Source organism: Chelonoidis abingdonii, chromosome 4, assembly GCF_003597395.2.
Source record: "Chelonoidis abingdonii isolate Lonesome George chromosome 4, CheloAbing_2.0, whole genome shotgun sequence".
Lineage (NCBI taxonomy): Eukaryota > Metazoa > Chordata > Testudines > Testudinidae > Chelonoidis > Chelonoidis abingdonii.
In genome coordinates this window covers 9,141,642-9,154,099 of record NC_133772.1, presented here as the reverse complement: position 1 = coordinate 9,154,099, position 12,458 = coordinate 9,141,642, and the positions used below count along the sequence as shown (strand labels likewise).

The following is a 12,458-nucleotide window of genomic DNA, read 5'->3' as shown; positions in this document are numbered from 1 at the left end:
CTGCAGAAGCAATGTATTAGTCACTTTCTGCAGATACATGGCACTGGTTTCCATAAAGGGTTCCACAGATTGTGGAACACTTGTTAGGCAGGATGGAAAAGGCTGATGTACTTACACAAGTGATGGTGAAAGGACCACACTGGAGTGGTGAATCGCCCACTTCAACCCAGTACCGCTCACACTTTTTCTATTGTAAAAAGCAGGAAGAGTCTGTGATTATTTGTCTCTACATCTGCCTGCCATGTCTCCTGCCTTGTCTTTCTCAATGGACAGTTATTGGTTTCGAAATGCCTGGCTTTGTTGCTGAGCTGACTCTTGTCTCCCTCTTCCTTGGGGGTCCCAAAGGACGGTTTCTCCAGAGAGACAGCACCATTTTCTGATGATCCAAGCACCTGCTTGGCTGCTGGAGTGAGCCAACAGCATCACAGTGTGTGGTCTACAGAGACCTTTCTCTCTTGCAGAGGCTAATCTGACTCTCAGAACCAGTTTGGTGATGATTGAACAAAATTGTGTGCATTTGGGAGTTTCCAGATATGAACTATTCACTGATTTCTAAATATGAACTAATTCTTTGTGAAACCCAATGGAAATGGACATTCTTCCTTCCCTTGGTGACACCAAGACACCAGCTCCATGCTCTGACACATTACTCACCTTCCCCATTTCAAACTCCATGCAAGCCATAACCACAATCTGTAAAAATAAAGTACATAAAGCCTGAATGTCTCTTAATCAGGGGAGAAAGGCAGATATTAGATAGGATAGTTAAGTAGCATTCAGGGATATTTATCAGTGGTGAGAAAAATTATTTTGGGCCACATATGGCCCTCTTGCTCTGATGCTTCTCAGCTAGGCAAAATTTGGGCACTGTTCACAGCATGGGTGCCAGAGACCTTTCAGCGCCAAAGCTGTCCCATGGCAGATTGTCATGAGACAATACTAATCCATCATGCTGTTTTTGATAAAGACCCTCATGAAAAATGAAGTGAGCATGGTGCACAGCTCGTGATCCTGGAACACTAACAGCACATACCCATTATCCAGCCAGTAACACAAATACACATGGACTTTATTGCAAAGCTGTAAAAATACATAACAGAAAGCACCGATCTGCACCTTACCAGGACTTCATATTCCCAAATCATCCTCCAGAAGTCAAGAACAGTGGTGGAGAGAGGACCCTGGGTAGCTATATATGCCCTTGGCCCATATACCCCCTAAAATGAAATTCAGATTGCATATTAATATAATATTTGTATGGGCACTAAGCACCCAAAGAGACAGAACTAGCTCTAATTTAGAACTGCACTGCATTTACATTAAAAGACTAAAGTGCTTTAATGACTAGGACAATTGTAGTTCCTTCAACTTTTTGTCTAGCTTTGTGAAAAGCTGTGTGTTTTAGCCCCTGCAGTATCACTGGTTGGACTGACAGTCCAGTCAACAGCTGACTAGCAGAATCTACCCTTCTCTATTGATAGTGAGAGATGGGTTTGGAACAACCCCTGCCCCTCACTTCCAGACAGCATCAATTTTTTTCTATTTTAGGGGGGAGCTTGGTGACAAATGTTCAAAATACTGATCTGGTCTATGTTTTGCAGTTGGGCATATCTCTACTTGTTAATATTCTGGTCTGGCATCCTTTATAATGGTCTGTGCCCTGTACAACGTGGTTAGGCAACATTCCTTGGCACAGATGGAGGGAAACGTCTCTGCTTCAACCAAAGCAAGGGGAGAGGCATTTACAAACTGAACAAAGCTATAGGGGTGGTGGAATGAGATAGTGACTTGCCCCCATCTCTTGCTGGCCACAGACGGCTCAAATTCTACTGATGTAACTGAGTCTCAGCAGTGATGTGGGCGCAGAGCTTCCTGTCTGAGCAGTGGTGTCAGAGGCCTTTGCTAGTGGCAGGCAGTGTAGAGTCACTCGCCATTGAACACGTACACACAAAGGAATATAAAGCTGATGGGGACACAGGGCTCTGAGCTTGGAGCTGTAATCTGAAAACTGCTCCCCTCCACAAGATCATGCGCTTCTCATATGCCAAAGCCTGGCTTCCTGGACATTTTAAGGGGTGTTGGCATGGAGGGTTCTCAAAGGTCTCCTTAATTTCCCCCCACTTTCATTATCACCCCCACCATGGTGAGCTACCCCATAGCCAATGAGGACAGGACAGAGCTCCCTCCAGACTCTGGTACAGCTCTGGATGTATGTACTTATTCTATATCAGCCTGCCACTATTTGCTCATTCCATGCAGCACTGCCATGGGAGCTGCCTTTTCACAGCTCAGTGTGATGCACTTGAAAGTATGTACTACAAACCAGGCAATACCTTGATGAAGTTGGCATTTATGTAATGAGAATCTTTATCTGATGTGATGAGGGAGAGCTCCACTCTGCTGTGATCAACTGCAGGAGAGAGAGAAAGCAGTAATTATTGTTTTTATTCTATCACATTAGAGCCTAGAGGGTCCAAGTTTTGTAGATTTTAAGGCCAAAAGGGACCACTACGATCATCTAGTCTGACCTTCTGCCTAGCATAATTAATAGAATTTCTTATTGTGATTCCTGCATCAAGCCCATATCTTATAATTGAGCTAGAGCATAATTAAATCAAGGCCCATTGTAGTAGACATTTGACAGTCTCTGCCCTGAAGAACCTACTTGAAATTAATGTGCCCCCAAGACATCTCTGTCTAAGCCTTGCTTTATGTGGTTTCTCTGAACTTGGACAGCATGCACATTAAATATATGGAGATATACCTATCTCACAGAACTAGAAGGCACCCAGAAAGGTCATTGAGTCCAGCCCCCTGCCTTCACTAACAGACCAACTACTGATTTTTGCCCCAGTTCCCTAAGCAGCCCACTCAAGGATTGAACTCACAGCCCTGAGTTTAGTAGGCCAATGCTCAAACCGCTGAGCTATCCCTGTAACAACTTAGCTAATAAATAAGAAAAAATATTTCCTCCTATTGAATAACCTACAAATTCCCACAACTATGTATATACATTAACATATTAAAAAGTGACATCTTAAATATGAATCATGGCATTCAAAGCATATTAAGAGTTGGTCTGTGGAGGGTCACATGGAGATATGCACAGGTATGTCTATCGGATGAGCATAGGAGAGTATATGCCTATGTATGCATGTCCTGATGTGTGCTGCATAGCCTACTTTGGCGTATGCATGCCCATACATGCTAGGCTTACATACTGATGTCTACATCCACATATGTACTGGGCCGGGGAGGAGGGAGAAGCTAGTATGACAATAACTGGTAAGAAAAAAAGGCTAACTTGCAAATTTGGTATTTTCAACCTACAGGGTAAGATGTCCTTGTATCGATTTTTCTTGATGTTTTCTGGTTGCTCAGATGCTGCAGTCAGGTATATTCTGTCTGATCTGTATTTTGTTGATTGCCTTTTCAGCTTCTGTGGTAAAACAATGGAATAGATTAAAGTGAATGTGTTGCAGACAGCATGGTGCTAGAGAGCATGTCCCTAGGGGGCCAGACTCACCACCACAAAGCAAAGTCTGCACGATTCATTCTTTCCTGAATGGCCTCTCTCGAGGCACTGAGGCCTTGGCTACACTGGCACTTTACAGTGCTGCAACTTTCTCGCTCAGGGGTGTGAAAAAACACCCCCCCGAGTGCAGCAAGTTACAGCGCTGTAAAGTGCCAGTGTAAACAGTACCCCAGCGCTGGGACCGTGGTTCCCAGTGCTGTAAGCTAATCCCCACGGGGAGGTGGAGTACAGGCAGCGCTGGGAGAGCTCTCTCCCAGTGCTGGCGCTGCGACCACACATAATTCAAAGCCCTTGGAGTTGAGTGTAGCCAAGCCCTCAGTATGAACAGAGCAACAGTAGCCACTCGAGAACCATTTTGCAGCCAGGAGTTCTGAAGACCAGAAAGTCTGCATACTGAGCTGGGGACGCTAGAGGCTCTGACACAGACTTTTGAAGTGTCTCTTTAGAAAGTTATATATTTATATGGAACACAAAACTTCTGCCGTGTTATTATATTAAACTTATAATTTTCAGCATAGATGCCAAGCAGACAACAGGCAATAGTGACATTAAGCTCTCTCCAACAAATGATAAGCAATTCATTTTTCTCACACTGTAGCTAAGAACTGAAGCACCTTTGTCAAATAATCTCTGGTTTGTGGTACCACCTGAATTAGACTGAGCTGAGCAACCAGAAGAACTGAAGAAAAGCAATTGCAGGTACTGCTGAATGGGATTCTAAAAAAGACAAACACATGGCTCCAAGACACCTCTAATCAGTCTCTTTTTGGTAGCGTAAGGCTGCTGCATTGTGGGTTGTTTTCCCTGATGCCAGAGAGGTTATATGGAGTCCTGCTGGTGCAGTCTAAAAGAACTTGTGATTTCACTGGGCTGAGCCATTAGAAACACATCCTTTGCTTCACTACACACTGGCCTTTAAAAGTACTAAACATTTAATTATTACTGCCCCCATTTATTAATGGTAACATCTGGCCTGCTGAGCTCGGTGGTATGACAGGCAAGGAATTAAAGCTGCTGAATCTCAAACCAGACAATGAGGGATGGTCCCAACACCTCTGTGCTTTGAAATCCTGGAGTCTAGTGCCCACCTTCCTGTTGCTCCTGGAGTTGTGTTATTGTGCAGATCTTTTGTTGCTGTGGATTGATTGTAGGAAATTAAGGCCTGCTCCATGCTGGCCTTAGTTCTGGCATTTCTGCCCCAGGCAGACCCTAGAGTCTAGTGTCTGGGGAGACTAGTGCAGGGATGCCTGCCAGAGGATTTGAGTGACGAGCCTCCATCCTGTCTGACAGAGCTGATGCTTTCTCATGCCCTTATAGCCCATTTCAAGGCAGCTCTGTGGTTACCTCTGGGATTCGGAAATGAAGAAAAGCAAATAAAAAGCTTTGGGCTAAATGTACGAGGTCACTTGGGCTAATGTTCCCCTTTAGAAGGAACATGTCAGAAAGGTCCTGCTTCAGTTAATGGCGCATGCTGGATGGGCCAGGGGGAAGCTGCACGGCTTTTCTTTGCATCTAATATGCATTGAATTACCAGCTGAGGCTGCTTTCCGACAGGATGTGGAAAGGGTGGCTAAACCAATCAGGCATTAGGGGAAAAACAAAACAAACACACTGGTCTTATGACACTTGGACAAAAATAGCTCTGTGGTCTGGTGAGGGAGCACTGAGAAGCTGGCATCTCCAGGGGAAAGATGCACTTGGAAGGTAGTTTTCTCCTAAAAACTAATAAGTTCAACCCATAGGTTTATCGGAGCAGAACTCTGCACTTGCCCTCCAGTTGAGGGATCACCCAGCAGTTTGCCAGAAACTCATGAGAGGCAACTAATTTGCATCAATCAACTGGATAGCAGCACACTTCCTGTTTAATAAAGGAGGTGCAGCCCATGAGGACTACAGTCCCAGCAAGCAGGGCTTCCACGATCCCACTTTCTCTGCTGTGTGTTGTGCAAGGGAGAAGGTCAAGGTCAGAGCTAGTATCAGCTCACAATTCTGTTACATTTTCAAGGTAAATGTAGTCCTTGCACCCACACCACTGTGAGTTTGGAGGAATGTAGCCCACATTTAGGGATTGCAGTAATAAAAGGAAACACTGTGTTTGGAACATTATGAAAGGACTAGAGAAAGTGTTATTTACCCGTTCTACAATACAAAACCAGGAATCGCACAATTAAATTTAAAAAAAGGCAAGTACTTTTCCACACAATGTACAACCTGTGAAACTCATTGCCATGGGAAGTTGTAGTGGCCAAAAGTAGAATTGGGTAAAAAAAAAAACTAGATAAGTTCATGGAGGATAGGTCCATCAATGTGTATTAGCCAAGATGGTCGGACACAACGCCATGCTTGGGGAGACCTTAAACCTCTGACTGCCAGAAGCCAGAAATGAAAGACGGGGTGGATGACTCCATACCTGCCCTACGACACTCTGGTAAAGGCCACTGTTGGAGCCAGGACACTGGCAAGATGGACCATGGTCTGACTCAGTATGGCAGCTCTACTATAAGCCCCATTTATCTTTTAATCAATGTGGACAGAATTAGTCATGGTACAAATAATTAAACAGAACTATATTTCAAACAGTTACTATTTAATTATTAGTTCTTTCCCCATCCCCCAAATAAAAAAAAAAAGTTGTCTACGTGCCTGTTAGCAGCAGCAAGAGTCTCAGCCAGACATCCCAGGAGGCTGAAGTTCCCTGCTTACATGCAGGGGTCAGGGTAAATACTGTGCAGACACCGTGCTGTGCAAACATGGCACCAGCCTGTCTCAGGCCTGACGTGGAGGAACAACCGGCCTCTGTGGCACTTCTGCTGAGACTGCCAAGGAAGAGGCCAGTCATGGTGGTCATTTCAGTGACACAGACACATGCCCACTAGGAAGCAGACTTAAACCCCAACTCATTTCACGGCACTGAGCAGCCATCAGATGGTAAGAGCTTTCCATCACTACTAAACTGGGTTTGATTTGAAAACAGACTTGAAGGTGAAAGTTTCTGTATCTCATGACCAATCTCCTGAGACAACGAGTCAGCAACTCACTCTCAATTGTTTTCCTCAAGCTGTGAAGCCCACTGGTTGCACAGGACTCTCAAGCAGAGCCCATCCACAGGATTTGGGAGCCTAACAGTTGAACACAGTAGAGTCCAAAGGTAGAAGAAAACTCTCTTCCCAAGAAGTTTTCATTCACCGTGCTTCAGTCAACCACACACCTACAAGACCTGGGTTTTAAAGAGCTCTCCAGCCATAAAAGGAGAAAGGATTCCTTCTTAGCAGGTCCACTTGCTGGTGGAAATATACAGGCCCTGTGGTGCCATGAGGAATTGCCATCGTGCTTTGACTTATGGCTGAGTGAAGCTAGCACAGAGCTGCAGCGAGGCACAGGGAGGCAATGAGCTGGTGTGGAAGAGACTGGTTTCTAGGACCACTCTACAGACTTACTTGTTATGGTCCTGTTTCCCTTTGTCCTGTTGTTCTGGACTCCCTGGAGAGGAGTTGTGAGTGACTTTGTAGTTTTTTCATACACACTTGTGGCGTTTATTTTGGTTGGATTTGGAGTGTCTTGTGACAAAGAAATCTACTATGTGGGGTTTTGGAACGAGGACTATGGAATGAGTTATAATTAATTTTATTTGCAGTTATTTTTCAGACTGATCTTTAGGGAGCAAATCCCACTCCTAACAGTTTAGTTCAGGGCAGCATTCAGAATGACAGTGTTTGCCCCCTTCATTCTTTCCTCAGGGAGCTCCACAGCAACTAGCCACATACACTTACAGCAGCCAGCAAATAACGCTTCCTTCTTCCCTCAAAACTCACCTTTCCCTACAGTCCCTCATAAATTGATTCACATAACCCTAGTGTAAGTAAAACACCAGACCCCTAGATCTACACACAGTACAGGGGCCCCCATAGCCACATCACCTTATTATGTATTGCTTCACCACAAACACCCATCTGGCTTTGTCAGATTCAGTCTGTGGGTGCCCTAGTTGACACATTTCATAGGGGCTTGATTTCCAGAAAGTGCAGAGCACTTGTCCTCTGATGATAAGTACTCTGTGAAGGCATCTTAAATTGCGCACCCAACATTACCGGTCACTTTTGGGAATCTTGGCTGTGTCTTTACTCACTACGAGCCTAATCCAAAGCCTCTTGAAGGTAACGGAACAACGTCCCTCAACTCGAAGTGGAGCAGCATGCTGCTATATGTTACATTTCAAATGATAATATTACTACCAAGAGGGGTCTCAGTAACTTAGAGACCTGTAGCCTATTCCCTAAGCCATCCAGCATCTCTCGCAAAACAGATTAAAAGGACATGCTGCGTGGAGGCTGCAGACAGGCCCTGACAAGAGAATAATTCTGTTCATGGAAATTCAGAAGATTTTAGACTAAATTAACTTTAGAGTCAACATTAACTTTAAAACATCTGATGAGTTAAGGAAACAGCTGTCGCTTGTCATATTGCTTTACAATCAGAGGGAGCAGGAGCACTGTCATTTATTTGGGTAGAATGAATCAGTAACAGAGTTGCAGAAGTCACAGGACTCTTATGTATCAGCCCCACATTAACAGGAACATAGGGGGAAGCCCAAGTGCAGGGGAACAGCAGGATGTTCTCCCTGGATTCCAGATCTGTAACTCCCTCAAACCTGCTGCAGATTGCACCCAAGGCTGGACTTTGTGGGTTGCACCCCCTTTAGTGCTGCCCCCCACTTCCAGATCATGTTTTTAATGAAGGGGACTAGAGCCACTTGGCATCGAGGGACCAATACTTTAAGCCACAACTCCAAGCCAGGTTCGTTTCTAGTCTGCATCTTCTATCACCACAGAGCTTGACATGTGGCAACTTGGCAGACTGATGTCTGTGACATTGCAAATGCAAATAGCAAGGGTTAAGCTTCTCAACATGAGGCTGCCCAAATGGAACATCTAGGCACAAACCAAGTACTGCCATTGGCACCAGCGCTTACACAATTTGCATGTGTAAGGACCTGTTTGTACACAGTGGGTGTTTGCAGGGATAATGGACACAGGCTTATTTTTCTGGCTCATGCACGGCAAGCAGATTTGAAAGTTTGGCCCTTACCAGTTTTCATCTAAGGATCTTAATACACAGAACAGCTGTCTGAACCATTCTGGGCTTTGGGAAGAGCCTTTCCCAACATCAGAGAAAACATTTTCCTACCTACTATTTTTGGCAGTTTGCAGGCAGTGCACAAGCTACAAATCCACTTTCCTCAGAGACCCACACATTCATCCTGGCCTGACACCCCCGACACCTTATCCTCCCTCACACAATAAAGCACACGCTTTAGAGACTGGGTGGGGAAAGTCAGCCACCGGTGACATTGCTTTTTTCCATGGAACAATTGGACTGTTACTGCAAGGTACTCAGCACTCAGATTAATCACTGTTCTCTGACAGAGGTACCTGAGAACGGAGATCATCAGTGAGCAACTGACATTTTCCTAAGCCTTTGAAGTGACTCCTCTCTAGGAAGGCATAGTGGGGGCTGGCTCATGTGCAGGCCACCTGAGCAGACTGGTTTCTCACCAGCAGCCTTGGCCATGCACAACCTCCTTCCCTTCCCCTGGGAGGATGGAAGAGGACTCAGGTCACTAGTTATACAAGTGCCTCTGGGATGCTGAAGGCTTGTGGCTACAACAGCATCACCATCCTGCTGAGGTTTCTAAGTCTTGCTGAGCAATAAAAGTGGGGACTCTTTGTCCTAGAGCACCAGGGACTAACCCAAACTGTGGGGTTAGTATGGAGCCTACTATGGAGGCCAATCTCCAGCTGGGATGTCCAAAAGAAACTAACTAGGAAAATCCCCAAATACAATTCCTGCAAATTCCTAGGATTGGATCATTGTTAAACACAAGATTCTGGATTTATGTGATGATCCCTCCACACCAATGAGCCCACACCCAGCTGATGAAGACTGGGGCCTTGAAAATAGGTGCATTAAACAGAACTATTATATTATGATTGGTGTGGAGAAAGTAAATAAGGAAATGTTATTACTTCTCATAACACAAGAACTAGGGGTCACCAAATGAAATTAATAGGCAGCAGGTTTAAAACAAACAAAAAGAAGTATTTCTTCACAAAATGCACAGTCAACCCGTGGAACTCTTTGCCACAGAATGTTGTGAAGGCCAAGACTATAACAGAGTTCAAAGAAGAGCTAAATATATTCAAGGATGATAGGTCCATCAATGGCTATTAGCCAGGATGGGCTGGGATGCAAAACCATGCTTTGAAGTGTCCCTAGGCTCTGTTTGCCAAAAGCTGGGAGTGGACAATTGGATGGTTCACTTGATGATTACCTGTTCTGTTCATTCCTTCTGAAGCACCTGGCTTTGGCCACTGTAAGATGACAAGATCCTTGGCTAGAAGGACCATTGATCTGACCCAATATGGCCATTCTTATGTAACTCTGCAAGGAAGCCTTGAGCCTAGCCCCCTGGCCAAATGTATCCCAGAGGGTCCTAAAATGTAGATTAGGGCAAAGATGGTCCATAGCAGCTTTTACTGCTGGTGACCTGAAGCAACAGGAAACTTCTATTCAAGGAGGGGGAGAGAGAAATGCCACTAATATTACTTGCCATGTTATTCTAGCCATGCTAGTTCCAGGACACAAAAGACAAGGTGAGTGAGGCAATACCTTTTATTGAACCAACTTCTGTTGGTGAAAGAGACAAGCTTTTGAGCTCTACGGAGCTGAAGGAGAATTCCGTGAAGCTTGAAAGCTTGTTTTGGTTAGCAATAGAAGTTGATCCAATAACAGATTAACAAATCTTACAGCATATGCATAAAATGCGTGTTTCCATGCAAACTGGTACAGCCCAAGACCTCAGAAGTTGCCAGTATGGACCTTAGTGATGCAGAGACTGGATATCCTTCTTTAACACCTCCAGTTTAATGACTTTTTTCCTCTTTCCTGCTCTAACAATGGTCCCAAATGCCAATATGAAATAGTGACTGGACCAGTCCCTGTGGGAATTTGTCAGGGAATTTCTCTGCAATCAGATCCCTAGTCAGGATTTTCTTTGACATGGCAAGATGGGTTGCTGGTGTGAACCATATTGAGTGGTCATCTGAGGTACCCAGTGGGTATTTCAGTTCTGACCCACTTCAGTTCACACTTTTCTCTGAGATAGATGGCTGAAGGGAAATGGCTTTTTCAAATATTTAGAGACATGGCCCCACTTGTGGATTAGGAATGAAGCAGCTAATCCCCCTGCAGCAAAAATTAAACTACATTCCTACAAATGCGTTTGCAAATTAGGAAACAGGAAGCATCGAATCAGGTAATTGTTAAACACAGCTTCACTTAGAATGGAAATTATTAAACAGATCTTTTCTCTTTAACACTGTTTCTAGATCCATTTTTGTTCTAGAATTAGTAGAAAAACAATAAGTCTTACAAGTAATCATTACATCCCAGTTCAGAATTTGCTTCAACAATTGAGAGTTTTCCCATAAAATTAGGTTAGACTCAGAAATGTGCCTGTAGATGACTTACCAAAAACTCGTTTGCAAACTCCTCTCTGTTCAGTTTCCTGCTTTGGGCCCTGTCCAGGTTTTGCAGCAGAATCTCTCTTTGGTCCATGTTGCGTGACAGGGAGAGATTGCTCCGGCCAAGCAGAGGATGGACATGTCAAGTGCATGTCATAACGGAAAGCACCGGCATGGAGAGCGCCTGGTGAAGGCTGTGGTTTACTGACTTCATTGCAAGTCTTAAAGGAAATTAGTACGTAACAGCCCGTGTGGTCAAAAACAAAAAAACAAGATTCTTAACTCAGGGCCCTAGTGCCGCCTTTTCAGAGCGTGAACTACTGCGCTCATTTCTTTATGGAAAGAGGAAGCTAGGTGGTCTAAGTTTACCTATGCAGTTTTCTTCAATATCAGACTTCATAGTATCCCTCTCTGAAGTCAACTCCACTCTATGATCAAACAGCCATAAAATGCAGATGGAAAAATAGGAAATTGCGTCAGCTGTGCAAACCAGGGCAGTATTGGTCACGTTCACCAGCATTATCTGTAGTTCTCAGTCTCACCGGAAATCTCCCAATGCTGATACAGAGCCATCTGAGCGGAAGACTTGACAACCCTCTCTCCAGGAGTGCAGGTTCTGCAACACAATAGTCACACCTCAGGTCCAGACTCCTCCAGCACATCCTGAAATGCTCAGAGGTCACTGCATTTTCAAATGGCCTGGGATGAACTCTGGAAAGCCACCTCAGGATCAAGGATTTGTATTAGAGTGTAGAAGTTACACAAACGTCCACAGAGGCCACTCACTATGAGACTGCGCAGGTTCTGGAATGTGGGCTGTTTAAGTGACTGTCCTCAGAGCTTCCATCCCAGAAAATGGATCTTTAGTTCACCATTCCATTAGGGATAGTCTGGCCGAAACAGAAACCTAACAGCTCTCCTCCTGTATTTGTAGCAAACTACTTACGGTTGAAAAGCCAGTAACTCCCGTTCCTCTTTGCAGTAGAATGCTGCCCCCAGCAGTTTCTTGGCTGGGACGTGTAAATTTTGGGCCCAATAAATGCTGTATCACACATGTGCAACTGATCTGATTAGAACATGGAGAAGCAGAGCCAGTTTCTTCAAAGCTGGCTTCTGGGGGTGATTGGGGCTCTTTGGCACAAGAAAACATTTGGCAGCATGACACCCCTTGATTAGAGAGAGACGCCCAAACCACACACTCAGTCTGGATTTCCAACATCCAGTGTTCAGCAATGCTCAAGAGCTCCTCAGCTCCCAGCTCTAGTTCAAATGCCAGAGCAAACAAACAAACCAAACAAATATTTATATAGCTCTCATCACTGTGTATCAGAACTCTACTGCACGCTTTACAGAGCTGCTGGAGTTCAGTGTAGCTATATGCAGTTACCCATATTTCCAAAGAG

General features: G+C 44.7%; 1 protein-coding gene across 3 annotated transcripts in view; it reads right to left on the bottom strand.

Annotated features, from left to right (window-relative positions):
* The window catches only part of PTPN22 (protein tyrosine phosphatase non-receptor type 22), a 33,255-nt gene extending 21,747 nt beyond the window's left edge, over positions 1-11,508 (bottom strand). For 2 of the 3 annotated variants that reach the window (XR_004371825.2, XM_032766612.2), the window contains exons 1-6: positions 11,063-11,486; positions 3,331-3,439; positions 2,334-2,410; positions 1,122-1,217; positions 655-693; positions 116-187 (exon numbers count right to left, since the gene is read on the bottom strand). Coding sequence is in view for 2 of the 3 variants with exons in the window: in XM_032766612.2 (XP_032622503.1) it covers positions 116-187; positions 655-693; positions 1,122-1,217; positions 2,334-2,410; positions 3,331-3,439; positions 11,063-11,149 (480 nt within the window). In the remaining variant the exon portion in view is untranslated. Of the gene's footprint in view, positions 1-115; positions 188-654; positions 694-1,121; positions 1,218-2,333; positions 2,411-3,330; positions 3,440-11,062 lie in introns of all 3 variants that reach the window. The other variant, XM_032766613.2, reaches the window with a different exon arrangement.
* Between the last annotated feature and the right edge of the window lie 950 nt (positions 11,509-12,458).